This window comes from Pan troglodytes, chromosome 19, assembly GCF_028858775.2.
Source record: "Pan troglodytes isolate AG18354 chromosome 19, NHGRI_mPanTro3-v2.0_pri, whole genome shotgun sequence".
In the NCBI taxonomy this organism is placed as follows: domain Eukaryota; kingdom Metazoa; phylum Chordata; class Mammalia; order Primates; family Hominidae; genus Pan; species Pan troglodytes.
The window spans coordinates 93684092-93703043 of NC_072417.2; the positions used below are offsets into that span (position 1 = coordinate 93684092).

General features: G+C 49.9%; 1 protein-coding gene across 7 annotated transcripts in view; it reads left to right on the forward strand.

Annotated features, from left to right (window-relative positions):
• Positions 1 to 18952, forward strand: part of RNF213 (ring finger protein 213) — a 135631-nt gene that overhangs the window by 26926 nt on the left and 89753 nt on the right. For all 7 annotated transcript variants that reach the window (XR_010153149.1, XR_010153150.1, XR_010153151.1 and 4 more), the window contains 8 exons: positions 1881 to 2429; positions 2690 to 2812; positions 3721 to 3899; positions 4599 to 4757; positions 5645 to 5844; positions 8733 to 9016; positions 9569 to 9825; positions 12329 to 12526. Coding sequence is in view for 4 of the 7 variants with exons in the window: in XM_016933090.4 (XP_016788579.3) it covers positions 1881 to 2429; positions 2690 to 2812; positions 3721 to 3899; positions 4599 to 4757; positions 5645 to 5844; positions 8733 to 9016; positions 9569 to 9825; positions 12329 to 12526 (1949 nt within the window). In the remaining 3 variants the exon portion in view is untranslated. The remainder of the gene's footprint in view (positions 1 to 1880; positions 2430 to 2689; positions 2813 to 3720; positions 3900 to 4598; positions 4758 to 5644; positions 5845 to 8732; positions 9017 to 9568; positions 9826 to 12328; positions 12527 to 18952) is intronic.

Consider the following 18952-nt stretch of genomic DNA (forward strand, 5'->3'; position numbering starts at 1 on the left):
GCCTGCCTCGGCCTCCCAAAGTGCTAGGATTACAGGCCTGAGCCACCGCACCCGACCTATTTTTTTATTTTTGAGATGGAGTCTCACTCTGTCGCCCAGGCTGGAGTGCAGTGGCCAGATCTCAGTGAGGCCCTGTTTTAGAGTCAGCCTGCGCTGGGAGTGAGTCTCCTCTGTCCGCACCCAAACGCACCAAGTGTGCCATTTCAGCGGTGGTGCTTGCTCCCTGGAATGGGACCAGGTGCTCTCAGCGGTGTGGTGGGTTGGTGGCCTGGGGTTGGTGTCGGACGCAGGCCGAGCGGGAGGCTGGAGCCAAGCTGTGGCCTGGGGAGATGTTATGGGTCGGAGGGTCGGGGGGTGGGGGCGCCTCCTGTGCTTTGTGTACACTGAGCATGGGTTTCCTCTGAATTTAAAAAGGAGGAGAAAATCGGAATTTCTGGCCCTGGTTCTGGCAGGAAGTGCGGCCATGTGTGATAGAGAAGGGCTTGCAGTGTCGGCCTGGCCTCCTGGAAGCCCTGGGGTGCAGCCCTGTCCAGTTGCGGCCTCGTCATGCCCTGGGTGGGTGGGAACGCAGCCTCCTCCTGGGGCCACACAGGGGCCGACCGTCAGCCGAGGGGCTCCTGAAGTGGCAGTGATGAGATCCTGTGGTGCTTCCTCATCCCCTCGTTACCAGTTGCTGAGGAGAGGGTGGATTAGCCCCTGGGCTGCACCTCAGTGTGTGCAGGTCTTCCCGGGTATGTGGGTGCAGGAGGTGGGGGGCGTGGAGTGGGCACAGGTTCACACCTGCTGCCTGGCAGTTTGGGGCCCTCATCACACACCACCAGGTTTCAGGGGATCTACAAGTCACTTTCCTCTACTGACCTGATCCACACGCACCCCTGAGTACTGCCCCCTGGGAGATGCCTGTGGGGTCCCAGGGTCCTGGCAGCCTCCTCCCACCAGCCGCAGTCCTGGTTCCAAAATGGGGACCGTACACCTGAACCTGGATGTGCCTTTGAGCCTGGCTGTGCCTGCTGAGGGTGCGGTGGGAGCTGCTACTCATTTTTTAGTCTCATTTCAAATTTTATGTACGAAATATTTTTATAGAGGTGCATAAAACGCGGAAAGCCTGTGTGTGCTTTCTAATGTTCAAAACCAGGCCAGGCACGGTGGCTCACGCGTGTAATCCCATACTTTGGGAGGCCAAGATGGGAGGATTGCCTGAGCCTAGGTGTTGGAGACCAGCCTGAGCAACATGGTGAGACTCTGCCTCTACAGAGCATTTTTTAAAACCAGCTGGGAACGGTGGTTCGCACCTATAATCCCAGGACCTTGGGAGGCCGAGATGGGCAGATTGCTTGAGCCTGAGAATTCAAAACCAGCTTGGGCAACATGGTGAAACCCCGTTTCTACAAAAAACAAACAAACAAAAAATTAGCTGGGCGTAGTGATGCTCACCTATAGTCTCAGCTACTCAAGAGGTTGATGGGGGAGGATCACTTGAGCCCAGGAGGTCAAGGCTACAGTGAGCCGTGTTTGCACCACTGCACTCCAGCCTGGGCGACAGAGGGAGACCTTGTCTCAAATAAATAAATAAATAAATAAATAAAAATCCATCTCAGTGGATGTCCAATAAGCAGTGAGCCCGTGTGAGGGTCTCAGCCTGGCCGTGACCGTGCTGAGTGTGGCGAGCGCTTCAAGGCCACTTGCCCCGACCCTGCCCACCCCCCACTTTTGTTTCTTAATTTCATTCTTTCCAGGAAATTGCAGATTTAACAGATGTTAGGTACTTTGGTCGAGCCAAGCTTGATGTAGTTGAGGAATGGAAGAGAAAGTTGGAGGGAAACACGGGCTAGAGTAGAGTAAATCTAAGAGATAAAGTGAGTGTCTCTCTTTCTGTTTAGAGCAAAAAGAAGAAAAGGAAGAAGAAAAAGAAGGGGAACAAGTCCGCTTCCTCAGAGCTGGCTTCCTTGCCCCTGTCTCCTGCCAGCCCCTGTCACCTGACTTTGCTTTCAAACCCGTGGCCTCAGGACACAGCCCTGCCCCACAGCCAAGCCCAGCAGAGTGGCCCCACTGGCCAGCCGAGCCAGCCCCCGGGCACAGCCACCACGCCACTGGAGGGTGACGGCCTCTCCGCGCCCACCGAGGTTGGCGACAGCCCCCTGCAGGCCCAGGCTTTGGGAGAGGCAGGAGTGGCCACAGGAAGTGAGGCTCAGAGCAGCCCCCAATCCCAGGACCACACGGAAGGGGAGGACCAGGACGCTTCCATCCCCTCTGGGGGCAGAGGCCTGTCCCAGGAGGGGACCGGTCCCCCTACCTCTGCTGGTGAAGGCCATTCTAGGACTGAAGATGCTGCCCAGGAGCTCCTGTTGCCTGAGTCAAAAGGAGGCAGCTCTGAGCCCAGGACAGAACTGCAGACCACCGAGCAACAGGCAGGGGCCTCAGCCTCTACGGTGAGTCATCCAGGAGAGATGGCCCGGGAGTGGCACTGAGCCCTCGGCACCTGGGCTCTGCTGCAAGGTGCTGGCGTTGCTTCCCTGCCGGGGGGAGGGGCGTCCTCTGGGCCCTGCTCCCTGGGTGGGAGTCGGAGGGCTGCCCCTCCACCGGCCCACCCTGTCCCTCGGCTTGTGGCAGATGCTGCCCCTTGAACCATTGAGTCGGAGTCACCCTGGCCCATTTTGTCACCTTGGCTCTGGTGTTTGGGGTCTTTCAGGCAGTTGATGCTGCAGCTGAGCCAGCCAATGCAGTTAAAGGGGCCGGGAAGGAAATGAAAGAGAAGACCCAGAGAATGAAACAGCCGCCAGCAACCACTCCTGCTTCCAAAACACACTGCCAGGTGCGTCTCCTTCCTGCCTGCCCGCTCCAGGAGGCCCTCTCCTGCCTGCGGCTGCGCCTCTTTCACTTAATTATTTAGCGAATATTTAAGTGCTGGGGATATAGCCATGATTCAGACAAAGCTCTGGCCTTCGGGGTGCTCACATTCCAGCGGAGAGAGAGTCAGGAAACCGACTTCAGCGGTGAGAAGAGCGTGGAGGGAGGGAGGGAGAGAGGGCACCCAGCTGGGCCCCGAGGTACCATGGCCCCCACAGCCCGAGTGGCTGGGCGAGGCCTCTCTAAGGAGGTGGTGAGGGATGGTCCCCAGAGGTGTCTGGGAAGGTCATGTGCAGAGGCCCTGGGGTAGTGTGGGGTAGGCCTGTTCCCAGAGCGGCAGGGACGCCAGTGCCCCCAGGAGGAGTTGGGGGAGGAGAGGCCACCAATGAGGCTGGAGAACGGCGCCTCTGGAGGCTGTGATTAGTGGCCCCAGCGGCACTGGAAGGTCCCGAGCGGGGAAGGGTCGTGAACACTCTGGCCGCTGTAAGAAGCATCCCCTGTAGGGGTCAATGTGGAGGCTGGGCCGGGCGCGGTAGCTCACACCTATAATCCCAGCACTTTGAGAGGCCCAGGCGGGTGCATCACCTGAGTTCAGGAGTTCAAGACCAGCGTGGCCAACATGGTGAAACCCCGTCTCTACTAAAAATACAAAAATTAGCCGGCTGTGGTGGCATGTGCCTGTAATCCCAGCTACTCGGGAGGCTGTCGCAGGAGAATTGCTTGAGCCTGGGAGGCGGAGGTTGCAGTGAGCTGAGATCGCAGTACTGCACTCCAGCCTTGGTAATAAGAGCGAGACTCTGTCTCAGAAAAAAAAAAAAAAAAAGAAAATGTGGAGGCCAGCCTTGAAGGTCAGGGTTTGGTTCCTTGTTCCAGGAAGCTGAGACCAAGACCAAGGACGAGATGGCTGCTGCTGAAGAAAAAGTTGGTAAAAATGAGCGAGGGGAGCCTGAAGACCTCAAGAAGCCAGAGGGGAAGAACAGAAGTGCAGCTGCTGTGAAAAACGAGAAGGAGCAAAAAAACCAGGAAGCAGATGTCCAGGAAGTGAAGGCAAGGTAGGGATGCCCCCGCAGGGGAGCAAAGGAGACCCTGCCTGAGAGCCCGGCACACCCTCTCCCTGCACAACTCTCAGGGGATATCCAGGCTGCCCTTCTAGTCAGCTGTTTTGGCAAGTTTAACTTTGGGGGAAAAGGGGACCACTTAGGAGGTGGACGGGGGTGGGCACCTGTGCCAGTTTCTTGTTTCCTAATAGCCCCTGGGGTCCTGGAGCCAGCGTGGGCCTTTGGCAACTCAGGAGAGGGGCTGTTCTGGCCCAGACACCTGCTGGTGCCTCCCGCCACTGTCCCCAGCACTTCAGAGGTGGGCAGGGAGTGGCCACCTCTTCCTCCATTTTGGAGGCAGCGAAGAGAGGCCTCCATGGGGGTTAGTGTGTCAGACGTGGACGTGCTTGCATGTTTGCTAGGGTGTGATAATGTGCATTACGAACACAAGGACCATGTGCCTGTGTGTGTGCATGTGGGTGTGTGCCTGTGTGCATGTATGTGTGCGTTCACGTGTGTGCGCACGTGTGTGTGTGCGTGCACGTGTGTGCGGGTACGTGTGCTTGTGCATGTGTGCGAGTGTGCACGTGTGTGCATGTGCGTCTGTGCGAATGCATGTGTGCATGCGCGTGCGCCTGCATGCACGTGTGTGCATGCACATGGCAGGTGGACAGATCTCACGGGAATCAGATTTCTGTTTTGGTTTTCCACCAGCATGCTGAGCCCGGGCGGAGGAGTCACCGTGTTCTTCCACGCCATCATCTCTCTTCATTTCCCATTCATTCCTGACCTCCATAAAGTCGTCATCAGAGGAGGAGAAGAATTTGGGGGGTCAAAATGGGACAGCAATGTCTGTGAGCTGCACTACACCAGGTGAGCGTGTCTGTAGGCTTGGGAGGAATCCCTCAGGGAAGGCATAGGATGCCCAGCCTGTGACACGTATTTTTAAAAAAATTTGTTTTTTTTTTTGAGACGGAGTCTTGCTGTGTCACCCAGGCTGGAGTGTGGTGGCACCATCTCAGCTCACTGCAGCCTCCGCCTCCTGGGTTCAAGCGATTCTCATGCCTCAGCTCCCAAGTAGCTGGGACTACAGGTGTGTACCACCACGCCTGGCTAATTTTTGTATTTTTAGTAGAGACGGAGTTTCTACTAAATGCTGGCTAGGCTAGTCTCAAACTCCTGACCTCAGGGGATCCGCCCGCCTAGGCCTCCCAAAGTGCTGGGATTACAGGCGTGAGCCACTGCGCCCAGCCTTTAAATAATTTTTATCTAGTGAGTTGACGACATTCTTCGGGTTCTGGAAGATGAATATTTCAGACAGCTCTTCCTGGCCATGCATTTTGGTGTCATATTCCATCATGGACCTTTTTCTTTTTAAAAGTATTCTTTCTTATAATTTTTTTTTTCTTCTTAGAGAGGGGATCTTGCTCTGTTGCCTAGGCTGGAGTGCAATCATGACTCACTGCAGCCTCAATCTCCTGGGCCATCATGCCCAGCTTTGTTTATCTGAGACGGAGTCTTGCTCTGTCACCCAGGCTGGAGTGCAGTGGTGGGATCACAAGTCAATGCAGCCTTGACCTCCTGGACTCAAGAAGTCCTCCCGCCTCAGCCTCCCATGGTGTTGGGATTTCAGGCGTGGGCCACTGAACCCAGCCTTGCCATATCAACTTATAGCTTTGCACTCCATGCTACGTTTGAGAATAACTAAAATTTCCGGGGTAGGAATTTTGGATAGCCAACCGTATCCTGTTCATTCACAGAGACTTGGGTCATGACCGCGTTCTTGTTGAAGGCATTGTCTGCATTTCCAAGAAGCACCTAGATAAATACATTCCTTACAAGTACGTCATTTATAATGGGGAATCTTTTGAGTATGAGTTCATTTACAAGCACCAGCAGAAGAAGGGCGAGTACGTCAACCGCTGTCTGTTCATAAAATCTTCACTTCTGGGCTCAGGAGGTAAGTCGTGGCAGCAGGCTGTCTGCTCACCCCTCCGGAGTGCAGGTGCCAATCCCGCGGTACTGGACGCGTCTCTCTGGAGAGCACAGACTTTGCCTGGGCAGTGAGGTCCTCTTTGCTCTGCATTGACCCCGCCCCAGCCTCCAGGTTCAGTGACACTGACTCTGGGTTGTGTCTCTGGTTGGTTAAAGATGTGTTGGCTTCTCCTTTGAGCTCAGTGTGACTTACCTACTCACTTGCAGGAGGAAACATGGAAAGGACTTTTTGTTTGTTTGTTTTCTGAGACAGAGTCTGTCGCTCAGGCTGGAGTACAGTGGTGCGATCTCGGCTCACTGCAACCTCCGCCTCCCGGGGTCAAGCAGTTCTCCTGCCTCAGCCTCCCGAGTAGCTGGGATTACAGGAGCCTGTCACCACCCCCAGCTAACTTTTGTATTTTTAGAGAGACAGGGTTTCACCATGTTGGACCTTGACCTCAGGTGATCTGCCCTCCTCCACCTCCCAAAGTGTTGGGATTACAGGTGTAAGCCACTGTGCCCAGCTGGAAAGGATTTTTAATTAAGGGAAAGGAGAGAAAACGAAGCCAGAAGAAGGGCTGCGGCTGGGAACAGAGGGGCAGCAAAGGCCTGGGAGCTGGGTCAGGGACAAGTGCAGTGACCAGGAGGCCACTGGGACTTGTCCCTTCTCTAGAGATTTTCAGATGGTTGACTGGAGATGACATCCAGAGCCCCGTCTGCAGGCTCCTGCTGGCTGTCATCCTCAGCACATCAGCCCCTCTGCCCATCTGTCGATAGACGCGGGCGCTTCCCTTCTCGCAGAGCCCTCTGCGCCCCTTCATGCCTCTCTCGGGGGTCCCCCACCTGGGTTCTCTGTCTGCAAACTTGACAGACAGAGATCAAGACTTGACTGTGTTGATCACCTGGACTCCCAGTGCCGCCTCCTCACCTGGGGGGTCCTGGGCTTCCCCTCGCTCCCCCTCCCTGCACAGTGACCCTGAAACTCAAGGAAGTGAGCTGGGGTCAACTGGTTGTTGCTTTCCCTTGGCAACCAGGGCCTCCCTGCCCCCTGGTGTCCGGTGTCTTGGAAACAGTTGTTTTACTGTTTATGTTGTTCATGTGTTGTTTTAGGCAGATAGGGAAGAATGTAAATTTAGTCCCTGTGCCTCCACCTTGGACAAAGACAGAAGTCCTAAGAACTTTATAGAGTATATATTTTTTCGTTTTTGTAAACATATATATATATTTTTTTTCTGAGACAAGATCTCGCTCTGTCACCCAAGCTGGAGTGCAGTGGCACAATCTCGGCTCACTACAGCCTCAACCACCAGGGCTCAGCTGATCCTCCCTCTCAGCCCCCCAAGTAGCTGGGCCTACAGGCGTGTGCCACCATGTCTGGCAAATTTTTCATACATTTTTTTTGGAGAGACTGGTCTTGCTATGTTGCCCAGTCTGGTCTCGAACTCCTGGGCTCAAGCAATCCGCCCATCTTGGCCTCCCAAAGTGCTGGGATTAAGACGCGAGCCACCGTGCCCAGCCAAACCTGATTTTTACTAGCTAGAGAGTGTACTCTGAGAACTTAAGCTTTGAGAGAATAGGCATTAGTCCAGTAATTCCATATATAAATACATTTAAATATGGAATTCCATATATATAAATATGGAATTTCTGCTCTGATAAATGCCATGGCATTGATGGCTCGGTTAAAAGGGCACGTGGTGGCTGGGCGCGGTGGCTCACGCCTGTAATCCCAGCATTTTGGGAGGCCGAGGCGGGCGGATCACGAGGTCAGGAGATCGAGACCATCCTGGCTAACACGGTGAAACCCCGTCTCTACTAAAAATACAAAAAAATTGGCCGGGCGTCTTGGCAGTGGGCGCCTGTAGTCCCAGCTACTCGGGAGGCTGAGGCAGGAGAATGGCGTGAACCCGGGAGGCGGAGCTTGCAGTGAGCCGAGATCGTGCCACTGCACTCCAGCCTGGGCGACAGAGGGAGACTCAGTCTAAAAAAAAAACATGTGGTAGGGGATTTGACCTGGAGGTCGGCAGAAGCTTCCACAAGGTGGTGATGACCGAGTTGAGAACTAAACAGTTGCAGGCCCTGCTGGGCCCAGGGTGCAGAGCTGGGGTGGGCGGGCCTGCCAGTCTAGACAACTGTGGGTCGAAAGCATGGCAGGGGGCTGAGGAGGCCTGTCCGGGCGCTTCCCATTTCTGCCTGATTTTTACTTCTGTTTGTAGGTCTTCACGTGGCCTCTGACCGTGTCATTGACATCTTGGGTTTTCTAATTATTTTACAGTCGCCCTCACTGGGTTTTCTGCAATGAGGTCTGCACTCATATCGTTTGCAATGGAGCCTAAGAACAGTCACGAATTCAGCCCTTGCCCTATGTCAGCCACCATGCCAAGGGCCATCTGTGCCAGCTGGGCAGCCTGCACCTTCCTCCAGGGGCTGTGTCCCGTTCCTAGTACAGAGGAAACCAACTCAGTGATTGACCAGGACAGTGCTCACTTGCTAGTGGGGGGATGCGGTTTCTGTATGACACGTTCCACCTCCTTGTGATGATGTTTAAGGAAGTTGTTGATCAAGTTTGCTGAGCTACATAATTAGAGATCCGTTGCAAGTCTCAGGCCCGCTGCATCCCATGACCCTGGGCTTTCCACTCATTACCGTGGGATGCCTAGGATGTCTGTTTGCACGGGGCTGGCCTCAGATGAGAAGTCAGTTGGAGGAGTCTGGCTGTCGTCAGTGTGTGGGTTTTTGCTTTTCCCTTCCTCCCTTCCTCTGCCCCATTTACTCCATATCTGTACCAGTCGTGATCAGCCTTCCAGGCTAGCGTCTAGGTCTCCAGGGTTTTGATGGTCTTAGGTAGGCTCTTGTTCCTTCTGTCCCTCTTAGACTGGCATCAGTACTATGACATAGTTTATATGAAGCCTCATGGGAGACTCCAGAAAGTCATGAGCCACATCATAGACGGGCCGAGGAAGGACCTGGTGAAGGGGAAGCAGATTGCCGCTGTGCTCATGCTGGACAGCACCTTCAGCATCCTGCAGACCTGGGACACCATGAACCTGAACAGCTTCTTCACCCAGTTCGAGCAGTTTTGCTTTGTCCTGCAACAGCCTATGATTTATGAAGGACAGGCACAGCTGTGGACCGATTTGCAGTACAGGGAGAAAGAGGTATCAGGCTTGCCACCAGCTGCTCTACCTGCTGGGCAGGAGCCACACCTGACCTGCTAGTGGCCGGATGACCCCTTGACTCTGTGGGCCAGGTTGCAAATGGGAATGTGTAGAACTTTCCAGCCTTTTCTCCTACCACTGTCTCTTGGGATTTCTCTGCCCTCCCCATTTTCCTCCTTTTACTGGTTGTAATCTGAGCCCCACCCCAGCACCAGTCCTGAGTCCTCCCCTGGCCTTGGAGGGAGAGTGGAAGGAACGGGGCACCCTCTGTCACTGCACGTTTACCCACGCTGCGGTGCAGCCTGGGCGGGTTTCAGGCTGGCCTGGAGCTGTTTCTGAGCTGAAGCTGAGCCCTGATGAGCCTCAAGGGCCCTGCCTGAGCCCTCATGCCAGGGTCTTGGCTGCACCGCAGCCCCTCCCGTGGCTCTCGCAGGTGTGGTGGTGGGGCACGGATGGGGTCTGCTGCCCTGGCTGTGGTGCTGGGGCAGCTCTGGACACTGCCGGTGAATTCAAGTCCATGGTTCACGCATCTTCCTCTTCTCGCACCATCAGGTGAAGAGATACCTGTGGCAACATCTGAAAAAGCACGTGGTATCATTGCTGTACGGAAAAAGCACGGACTCTTTGCCTATGGACTGCCCAGTGAGGAGTAAACTGAAAATAGGCCTGATTGTCCTTTTTGTAGTGGAAAAAATTGAGCTTTTATTAGAAGGCAGCCTGGACTGGTTGTGTCACCTCCTAATCTCAGATGCCAGCTCACCAGATGAGTTTCACCATGACCTAAGCCACATCCTTGGGATACCTCAGAGGTATTATTATTTTTTGTCAAAATGTTTTTTATAGCTATTATAATGATTTTCTCTGATTGCAAAAATAAGTGCTTGACTAGAGTGACTGAAAGCACACAGGCAAGAAATAAAACCACCCGTGATTTTACCACTCACTGTGGTCATGTCAGTAGTTTTTCCTAGCATCTGTCTTATTTTTATTATATTCTGTCCTCTGTTGAATTCCCTGCCTTTTTTTACCCCCCCAGACGGCGTCTCACTCTGTGGCCCAGGCTGGAGTACTGTGGCGCAATCTTGGCTCACTGCAGCCTCCGCCTCCCAGGTTTAGGCAGTTCTCCTGCTTCAGCCTCCTTAGTAGCAGGGACTACAGGTGCACACTACCACACACGGCTAATTTTTGTATTTTTAGTAGAGAAGGGTTGTCACCATTTTGGCCAGGCTGGTTTCGAACTCCTGACCTCAAGTGATCCACCCACCTCGGCCTCCCAAAGTGCTAGGATTGTAGGCATGAGCCACCGTGCTGGGTCTGAATACCCTGCTTTTTGAAGCTTCGTGTGGTATCATGAGCAGCCTCTGTGTGCGCGTGTTTAGGAGGTTGTGGCGTGATGCCAGCCTGAACTCATCCCCTCAAGGACATCTGCAGAAGCAGCGTGAATGTTCTCCCCATGCCCCTGCCTGTGCCGTGTCTAGTTCAGGAAACACAGTGTGACTGTCCTGGGCCTGAAATGTTCAGTGGTGAGAAGGCGATGGCCTTTGACTTGGTACCTGCTCAGACCCCACTGAGCTCTGCATTCTCTCTGCGTGTGTTGATTTGAACTTGAGAATGACATTAGGTAGCCTTTCCTGACCAGCATGTCTTATCACGACATCTGCCTCTCAGTTTTACACATTTATTTATTTGTTGTTTTGAGACAGTGTCTTACTCTGTTCCCCCAGTCTGGAGTGCAGTGGAGCAATCAGCTCACTGCAGCTTCAGCCTCACAGACTCAGGTGGTTCTCCCACCTCAGCCTCCTGAGTAGCTGGGACTGCAGATGCACACCACCACTTCCAGCTAATTTTTGTATTTATTGTAGAGACGGGGTTTCGCCATGTTGCCACGGTGGTCTTGAGCTCCTGACCTTGTGATCCGCCTGCCTCGACCTCCCAAAGTGCTGGGATTATAGACATGAGCCACTGTGCCTGGCCTGGTTTTACAAATAGAAAACAACCAAATAAACGCTGCACATTTTGACAAAGAGGAGGAGTGGAGGCCAAGGCGATGTACAGAGTTAGTGCCGGTGCTTAAAGTATGAGGAATCATTAATATCTTTTGACTGTAGGAGATTCACCATGTATTGTTTATAGGCTCAACCCTTACGTTTAAAAAGTTGTTTTGGGGCCGGGCACGGTGGCTCACGCCTGTAATCCCAGCACTTTGGGAGGTCGAGGCAGGCGGATCACAAGGTCAGGAGTTCGAGACCAGCCTGACCAACATGGTGAAACACTGTCTCTACTAAAAATACAAAATTTAGCCGGGCGTGGTGGTGCATGCCTGTAATCCCAGCTACTCAGGAGGCTGAGGCAGGAGAATCACGTGAACCCAGGAGGCGGAGTTTGCAGTGAGCCGAGATTGTGCCACTGCACTCCAGCCTGGGCGACACAGTGAGACTTCATCTCAAAAAAAAAAAAAGTTGTTTTGGCCGGGCGTTATGGCTCACACCTGTAATCCCAGTGCTTTGGGAGGCTGAGGCAGGAGGGATTGCTTGAGCCAGGAGTTCAGGATCAGTCTGGGAAACAAAAATTAAAATAAAAAATAGAGCCAGCCAACACGGTGAAACCCTGTCTCTACAAAAAATACAAAAAACTAGCCGGGCATGGTGGCGGGCACCTGTAGTCCCAGCTGCTTGGGAGGCTGAGGCAGGAGAATGGCGTGAACCCGAGAAGCAGAGCTTGCAGTGAGCCAAGATCGTGCCACTGCACTCCAGCCTGGGCAACAGAGTGAGACTCCGTCTCAAAAAAAAAAAAAAAATGTAGCTTGCTGGGTGTGGTGGTGCACCTGTAATTCCAGCACTTGAGAGGCTGAGGCAGGAGGATCCCTTGAGCCCAAGAGTTCGAGGTTATAATAATCGCACCACCACGCTGCCTTGATGACAGAGTGAGACTCTGTCTCTAAACGATGAAAATAAATTTTACAAGTTGCTTTATATTTAGATGTACTGTTGCCAGATGGCCTGGGTTCAAACCCCAGCTCTGTCAGTCAGGACCCTGCGTTGACTACTTAGCCAGGACCCCTGCTTCTGAGATCCCTCCCCTGTCCTGGGAGTTTGTTGTGGGGATTCGGCAAGGGCCTGCAAAGGAGCTGACGCCCTAGGCTGGGGGCTGAGGGAAGCCCTGTCTCCTGCGTGAGTTAAACTCTGCTCAGCCACGCGCGGTGCTCCTCTTGCTCTGTGTGCATGGTGCTTGCTTCCTGTTGGGACTCCAGACTCCCAGGGAGATGACTCCCTGGCCAGCTCAGCTCACTGCGGGATCTTTATTCCCTTCCAGCTGGCGGCTCTACCTGGTGAACCTGTGCCAAAGATGCATGGACACAAGGACGTACGCCTGGCTGGGCACCCTGCCTGTCCTGCACTGCTGTATGGAGCTGGCCCCGCGGCACAAGGATGCCTGGAGACAGCCTGAGGACACCTGGGCCGCTCTGGAGGGACTCTCCTTCTCACCGTTCCGGGAACAAATGCTAGATACGTAAGTCGTAGAGTTGTGCTTATCTACATGAATCTGGGAAGACTGACTCCTACATTGTGCACCTGGAGTCCCGGTGGGCTCTGCAGTGACTCCATTCCTGATTCTAATGACAGAACTAACACACGCTCTTTTAACATTTTAAGACATCAAAACTATCAAGAATAGGCTGTGCACAGTGGCTCACGCCTGTAATCCCAGCACTTTGGGAGGCTGAGACGGGTGGATCACCTGAGGTCAGGAGTTCGAGACCAGCCTGGCCAACATGGTGAAAACCCGTCTGTACGAAAAATACCAAAAAAAAAAAAAAAAAAAAAATTAGCCAGGTGTGGTGGCATGTGCTTGTAATCCCAGCTACTCTGGAGGCTGAGGTAGGAGAATCACTAGAACCCGGGAGGTGGAGGTTGCAGTGAGCTGGGATCGTGCTACTGCACTGTAGCTTGGGCGACAGAGCGAGACTCTGTCTAAAACAAACAAACAAACAAAAAACTATCAAGAATACAGAAACAACTTGTAACCTCACAGGCAGCCGTTGTTAGCACGGTGGCATACCTCTTTGTGGTTTTGTCCAAATATGGATTCGTGGGTGTTTTATGTACTTAAAAGAACAACAACAAATGATGTGTTATTTATTCTGGTTTACAACCTGATTTTTCCTCTTAACAGTATTTTGTGAACCATTTTTTCCATCAGCAAATACCTGTCTATGTTGTTAAGATAATGACTGCTTAGCGTTCCAGCCAGAGAGAGTGCCAGCCTTGTATTGAGCCAGTTCTCTGTTACAGGACATTTGGTTGGTTGTGCAGTTTCGTTTTTTTCAGCGTGCTTTCATAAGCATCCTTAGCTTTCTCTGTCCAGTGACTTCATTGAGATAGATTCCTACAAGTGGAACTGCTAGGTCAAAGGCATTGTGAACTCTAAACCATTTATACCTTTACAATAATGCTGGCTTAAAGGAGAGGAATATTGGCAGTATATATAATCCTGATCTCTGATTCAAATATAATGACCTCTCCTTTATCACAAGAAAATATTACCAGAGAAAGTTTATTTATTTATTTATTTATTTATTTTTAACTTCTAAGTTCAGGAGTACATGTGCAGGTTTGTTATATAGATAAACTTGTGTTATGGAGTTCTTTTGTACAGATTATTTCATCATCCAAATATTAAGCCTAGTACCCATTAGCTATTTTTCCTGATCCTCTCCCTCTCCCCATCCTCCACCCTCCGATAAGCCCCAGTGTCTGTTGTTCCCTCTGTGTGTCCCTGTGCTCTCATCATTTAGCTCCCACTTACAAGTGAGAACATGTGGTATTTGGTTCTCTGTTCCTGAGTTAATTTGCTAAGGATAATGGCCTCCAGCTCCATCCATGTTCCTGCAAAGGACATGATTTCATTCTTTTTTATGGCTGCATAGTATTCCATGGTGTGTATGTACCACATTTTCTTTATCCAGTCTACTGTTGATGGGCATTTAGTTTGATTCCATGTCTTTGCTACTGTGAATTGTGCTGCAATGAACATACATGGGCATGTTTCTTTCTAATAGAACGATTTATATTGTTTTTGGTATATACTCAGTAATGGGATTGCTGCGGTGAATGGTATTTGTGGAATTGCCACACTGTCTTCCGTAATGGTTGAACTAATTTACACTCCCACCAACAGTGCATAAGCATTCCTTTTTCTCCACAACCTCACCAGCGTCTGTTATTTTTTTACCTTTTAATAGCAGCCATTCTGACTGGTGTTAAGATGGTATCTCACGGTATTTTTTTTTTTAAGAGACAGAGTCTGGCTCTGTCACCCAGGCTGGAGTGCAGTGGTGTGATCTCAGCTCACTGCAGCCTCTGCCTCCTCGGCACAAGCGATTCTGCTGGGATTGGTGGTGTGCGCCACCACATGTGGCTAATTTTTGTCTTTTTAGTAGAGACAGGGTTGCACCATGTTGGCCAGGCTGTTCTTCAACTCCTGACCTCAAGTGATCCACCTGCCTCGGCCTCCCAAAGTTCTAGGATTACAGGCATGAGCCACCACGCCTGGCCTCATTGTGGTTTTTGTTTTGTTTTGTTTGAGATGGAGTTTCGCTTTATCACCCAGGCTGGATTGCAGTGGCATAATCTCAGCTCACTGTAACCTCTGCCTCCCAGGTTCGAGTGATTGTCCTGCCTCAGTCTTCTGGGTAGCTGGGACCACAGGCATCCCACCATGCCTGGCTAATTTTTGTATTTTTAGTAGAGATGGGGTTTCACCATGTTGGCCAGGCTGGTCTCAAACCCCAGACCTCAAGTGATCCACCCACCTTGGCCTCCCAAAGTGCTGCGATTGCATGTGTGAGCCACCATGCCCGGCCTCATTGTGATTTTGATTTGCATTTCTCTAATGATGAGTGATGTTGAGCTTTTTTTCATATGCTTGTTAGCCACATGTATGTCTTCTTGTGAAAAGTGTCTGTTCATGTCCTTTGCCCACTTTTTAATGAGGTTGCTTGTTTTTTTTTTCCTTGTAAATTTGTGTATGTTCCTTATAGATGCTGGATATTACACCTTTGTCAGATGCATATTTTGCAAAAATTTTCTCCCATTCTGTGGGTCATCTGTTTACTCTGTTGATAGTTTCTTTTGCTGTGCAAAAGCTCCTCAGTTTAATTAGTTCTTATTTGTCAATTTTTGCCTTTCTTGTGATTGCTTTTGGTATTTTTGTCGTGAAATCTTTGCCCATTCCTATGTCTAGAATGGTATTGCCTAGGTCTGGGCAAAGATTGGAGAAAAATTATGGAGAAGTCCTTAAAAGCACAGGCGACAAAAGTAAAGTGAGATAAATGGGATTACATCAAATCAAAAAGCTTCTGTGCAGCAAAGGAAACTATCAACAGAGTGAAGAGACAGTCCACGGAATGGGAGAAAATATTTGTCATCTACACGTTGGATAGGGGGATTTAAGGAACTCAAACAAGTGAACAGAAAAAATCAGATCTAAAAATGGACAAATGAGTTGAGTAGTCATCTAAAAAGAAGACACACAAATAACCAACAGGCATATGAAAAAATGATCAGCATCATTAATTAGGGAAATGCAAATCAAAACCGCAATGAGATATGGTCTTACCCAAGTTAGAATAGCTGTGATCAAAAAGACAAAAAATAAATGCCAGTGAGGATGTGGGAAAGAGAAACTCTCATACAGTGTAGGAATGTAAATTAGTACTGCCACTATGGAGAACAGTAGTTCCTGAAGAAACTAAAAATAGAACTACTGTATGATCCAGCAATCGTACTGCTGGGGATATATCCAAAGTAAAGGAAATCAGTATGTTGAAGAGATAGCTGCACTCCTATATTTATCGTAACACTCAATAGCCATAATATGGAATCATCCTGAGTGTCCACCCGCAGATGAGTGGATGAAGAAAGTGTTGTCTATATACATAGTAGAATACTATTTGGCCACCAAAAAGAATGAAATTCTGTCTTTCGCAGCAACATGGATGAGCTTGGAGGAGATTACGTTAAGTGAAATAAGCCAGGCGCAGAAAGAGAAATACTGCATGTTCCCACTCATACGTGGATGTGAAAAGAGTTGATCTTCTAGAAGGAGAGAGTAGAATAGTAGTTACGAGAGGCGAGGAAGGATGGGGAGAGGGCTAGCCAAAGGTTGGCTAGTGGGTACAAAAGTATGGCTAGATAGGACGAGTAAGTTCTAGGGTCCTAGAGCAGTATGGAACGACTGTAATTTACAATTTATTATGTTTTTCAAATAGCTAGAAAAGTGGAGTTTGAATGTTTCCAACACAAAGAAATAAATGTTTGAGATAGATATGCTAATTACCCTGATTTGTACACATTATAGATTGTATGCATATATGTTGTATCCATATATTTGTACAGATTACAGACTGTATACTTTGTACATAGTATACATTGTAGACATATTTATATGTATATACAGTGCATAAAATGTATTCTCTGTATGCATTTGTATACATTATGTATTGTATACATATATAGAAATATAACACTGTTCCCCATAAATATGTACAATTATTATGTGTCAGTTTAAAAATAATAAAAGCAGCTGGGCTTGGTGGCTCATGCCTATAATCCCAGTACTTTGGGAGGCCCAGGCAGGAGGATTGCTTGAGGCCAGGAGTTCAAGACCAGTCTGGGCACATAGTAAAACCCAGTTTCTACAAAAAAACAAACAAAAAAAATAGTTAGGCATGGTGGGGTATACCTGCAGTCCTAGCTACTTGGGAGGCTTACATGAGAGGATCGCTTGAGCCAGGGAGGTCAAGGCTGCAGTGGTAGAAGTCCAGATTCCCTAGAAGTTGAAATAAAAGCATCTTTATTTTCAGGTTCTTGACAGGTAACCACAAACTTTCTCTTTAAGTATAATCTCTCTGAAATACTGAATACTGGGTTATTTAATAGAACGGTCATAATGACCACAGATTAACCCTTCTAAGCAAAATAGATTAATTTATTTTGGCCTTGAAATGGTCTTTCTCTTATTAATGTGCTAGAATGTATTCATTCATTCACTGGATGAATACTTGAAGAGCACCTTCCTTGTGCCAGGAAGTACTACTCAAGGCACAGGGTGTACAGCACTGCTCAAAACAGACAGCTGCTCCTGGCCTCGTGGAGCTTGCATTCTAGCTGGAGAGGCAGGCAGTTAATACATCAGTAAGTCCTATTGATGAGAGAGCTCTGGAAATTCCTCCTTCCCCTAGCCTGGAGGCTCAGGCCACAGAATCTGCTAAGGTCTGAAGGTAGGGTAGGAGAACAGAGGTAATGACTGCAGCACTCTGGGCCTTGCAGTGAGAACAAGACAGTGACCATCCAGTTGGGAAAGGGGCTGGAGAACTGAAAGAGACGCCCCCTCATAAAGCATGATGCTCAGAGCCTGCCGAATGCCAAAGACTGTGGACAGCAGAAAAAATGAGGCAGTTGCTCTGCGCCCCTGGATCCCAACTTCTGCTAAAGGCAGTGTTACGGTCTTGCCTTTAGAAGACGTAAAAGCCTTTGGAAAGCAATTCTACTCCTTTTCTTTTTTCTTTTCTTTTCTTTTTTTTTTTTTTTTTTTTTTGAGACAGTCCTGTTCTGTCGCCCAGGCTGGAGTGCAGTGGCGCGATCTCTGGTCACTGCAACCTTCGCCTCCCAGGTTCAAGTGATTCTTGTGCCTCAGCCTCCCAAGTAGCTGGGACTACAGGTGCATGTCATCACACATCACATGTGGCTAATTTTTGTATTTTTAGTGGAGATGGGTTTTGCCATGTTGGCCAGGCTGGTCTTGAACTCCTGGCCTCAAGTGATCTGCCCGCCTCAGCCTTCCAAAGTGCTGGGATACAGGTGTGAGCCACCCACTGTGCCTGGCCAGCCGTTGGGAACCAATTCTAATTAAAGCTACAACAAAGCTGTACTTCATCTAAACTATTAACTCAGCCCCTGATAACAGAAGAGGCCACTAGATGATCAAGAGAGAAAACAGTCAATATAGTCAGACCCATGGATGGTCCATATTTACCTAGAAAGGCTAGATATAGTAGAAATATAGAGTACCTTTTATTATTATTGCTATTTTTATGTACTTATCTTTAAATATCTTGAAAAGTCTGCAGTAGCATTGTTCCTAAAGATCCGATCGTTCAGGTAAAAGTGGCCTTTAGTATGCAGTGAACCTTTATGGATATGTTTTTCATAACTTCTGTTACTTCTGGGGAACCTTGCTTTATTTCTTTTCCATTGTCAACATTTTGGGTCTCCAGTACTGTGTTCCAGAATCAGCATTATTTAAGGGCCTTCGCTGAGCCTGCTTGGGCTGTTTGATCCTGGACACTCGTTAATAATAATTAAGAGGCTTGGCTGGGTGCAGTGGCTCACACCTGTAATCCCAGCACTTTGGGAGGCCGAGGCGGGTGGATCACAAGGTCAGGAGATCGAGACAAGCCTGGCTAACACGGTGAAACCCCATCTCTACTAAAAATACAAAAAATGAGCCAGGCGTGGTGGCAGGCGCCTGTAGTCCCAGCTACTGGGGAGGCTGAGGCAGGAGAATGGCGTGAGCCTGGTAGGCAGAGCTTGCAGTGAGCCGAGATCACACCACTGCACTCCAACCAAGGCAACAGAGTGAGACTCCAACACAAATAAATAAATAAATAAATATAAATAAATAATAATTAAGAGGCTTAATTATTGGGGTATATCCCTTTTATTGTAAAATATACATAATCCCCAGTTTACCATGTTAACTCCTTTTCAAGGCACAGTTCCCTGGCACCAAGCACATTCACACTGTCGTGCAGCCATCAGCACCGTCCACCTCCAGAACTCAGCTTCCCCAGCTGAAACTCCATCCCCATGAAACACGACCTCCACACTCCCCCTCCTCCTGGTAACCACTGTTCTCCTCTCTGTCTCTAGGATT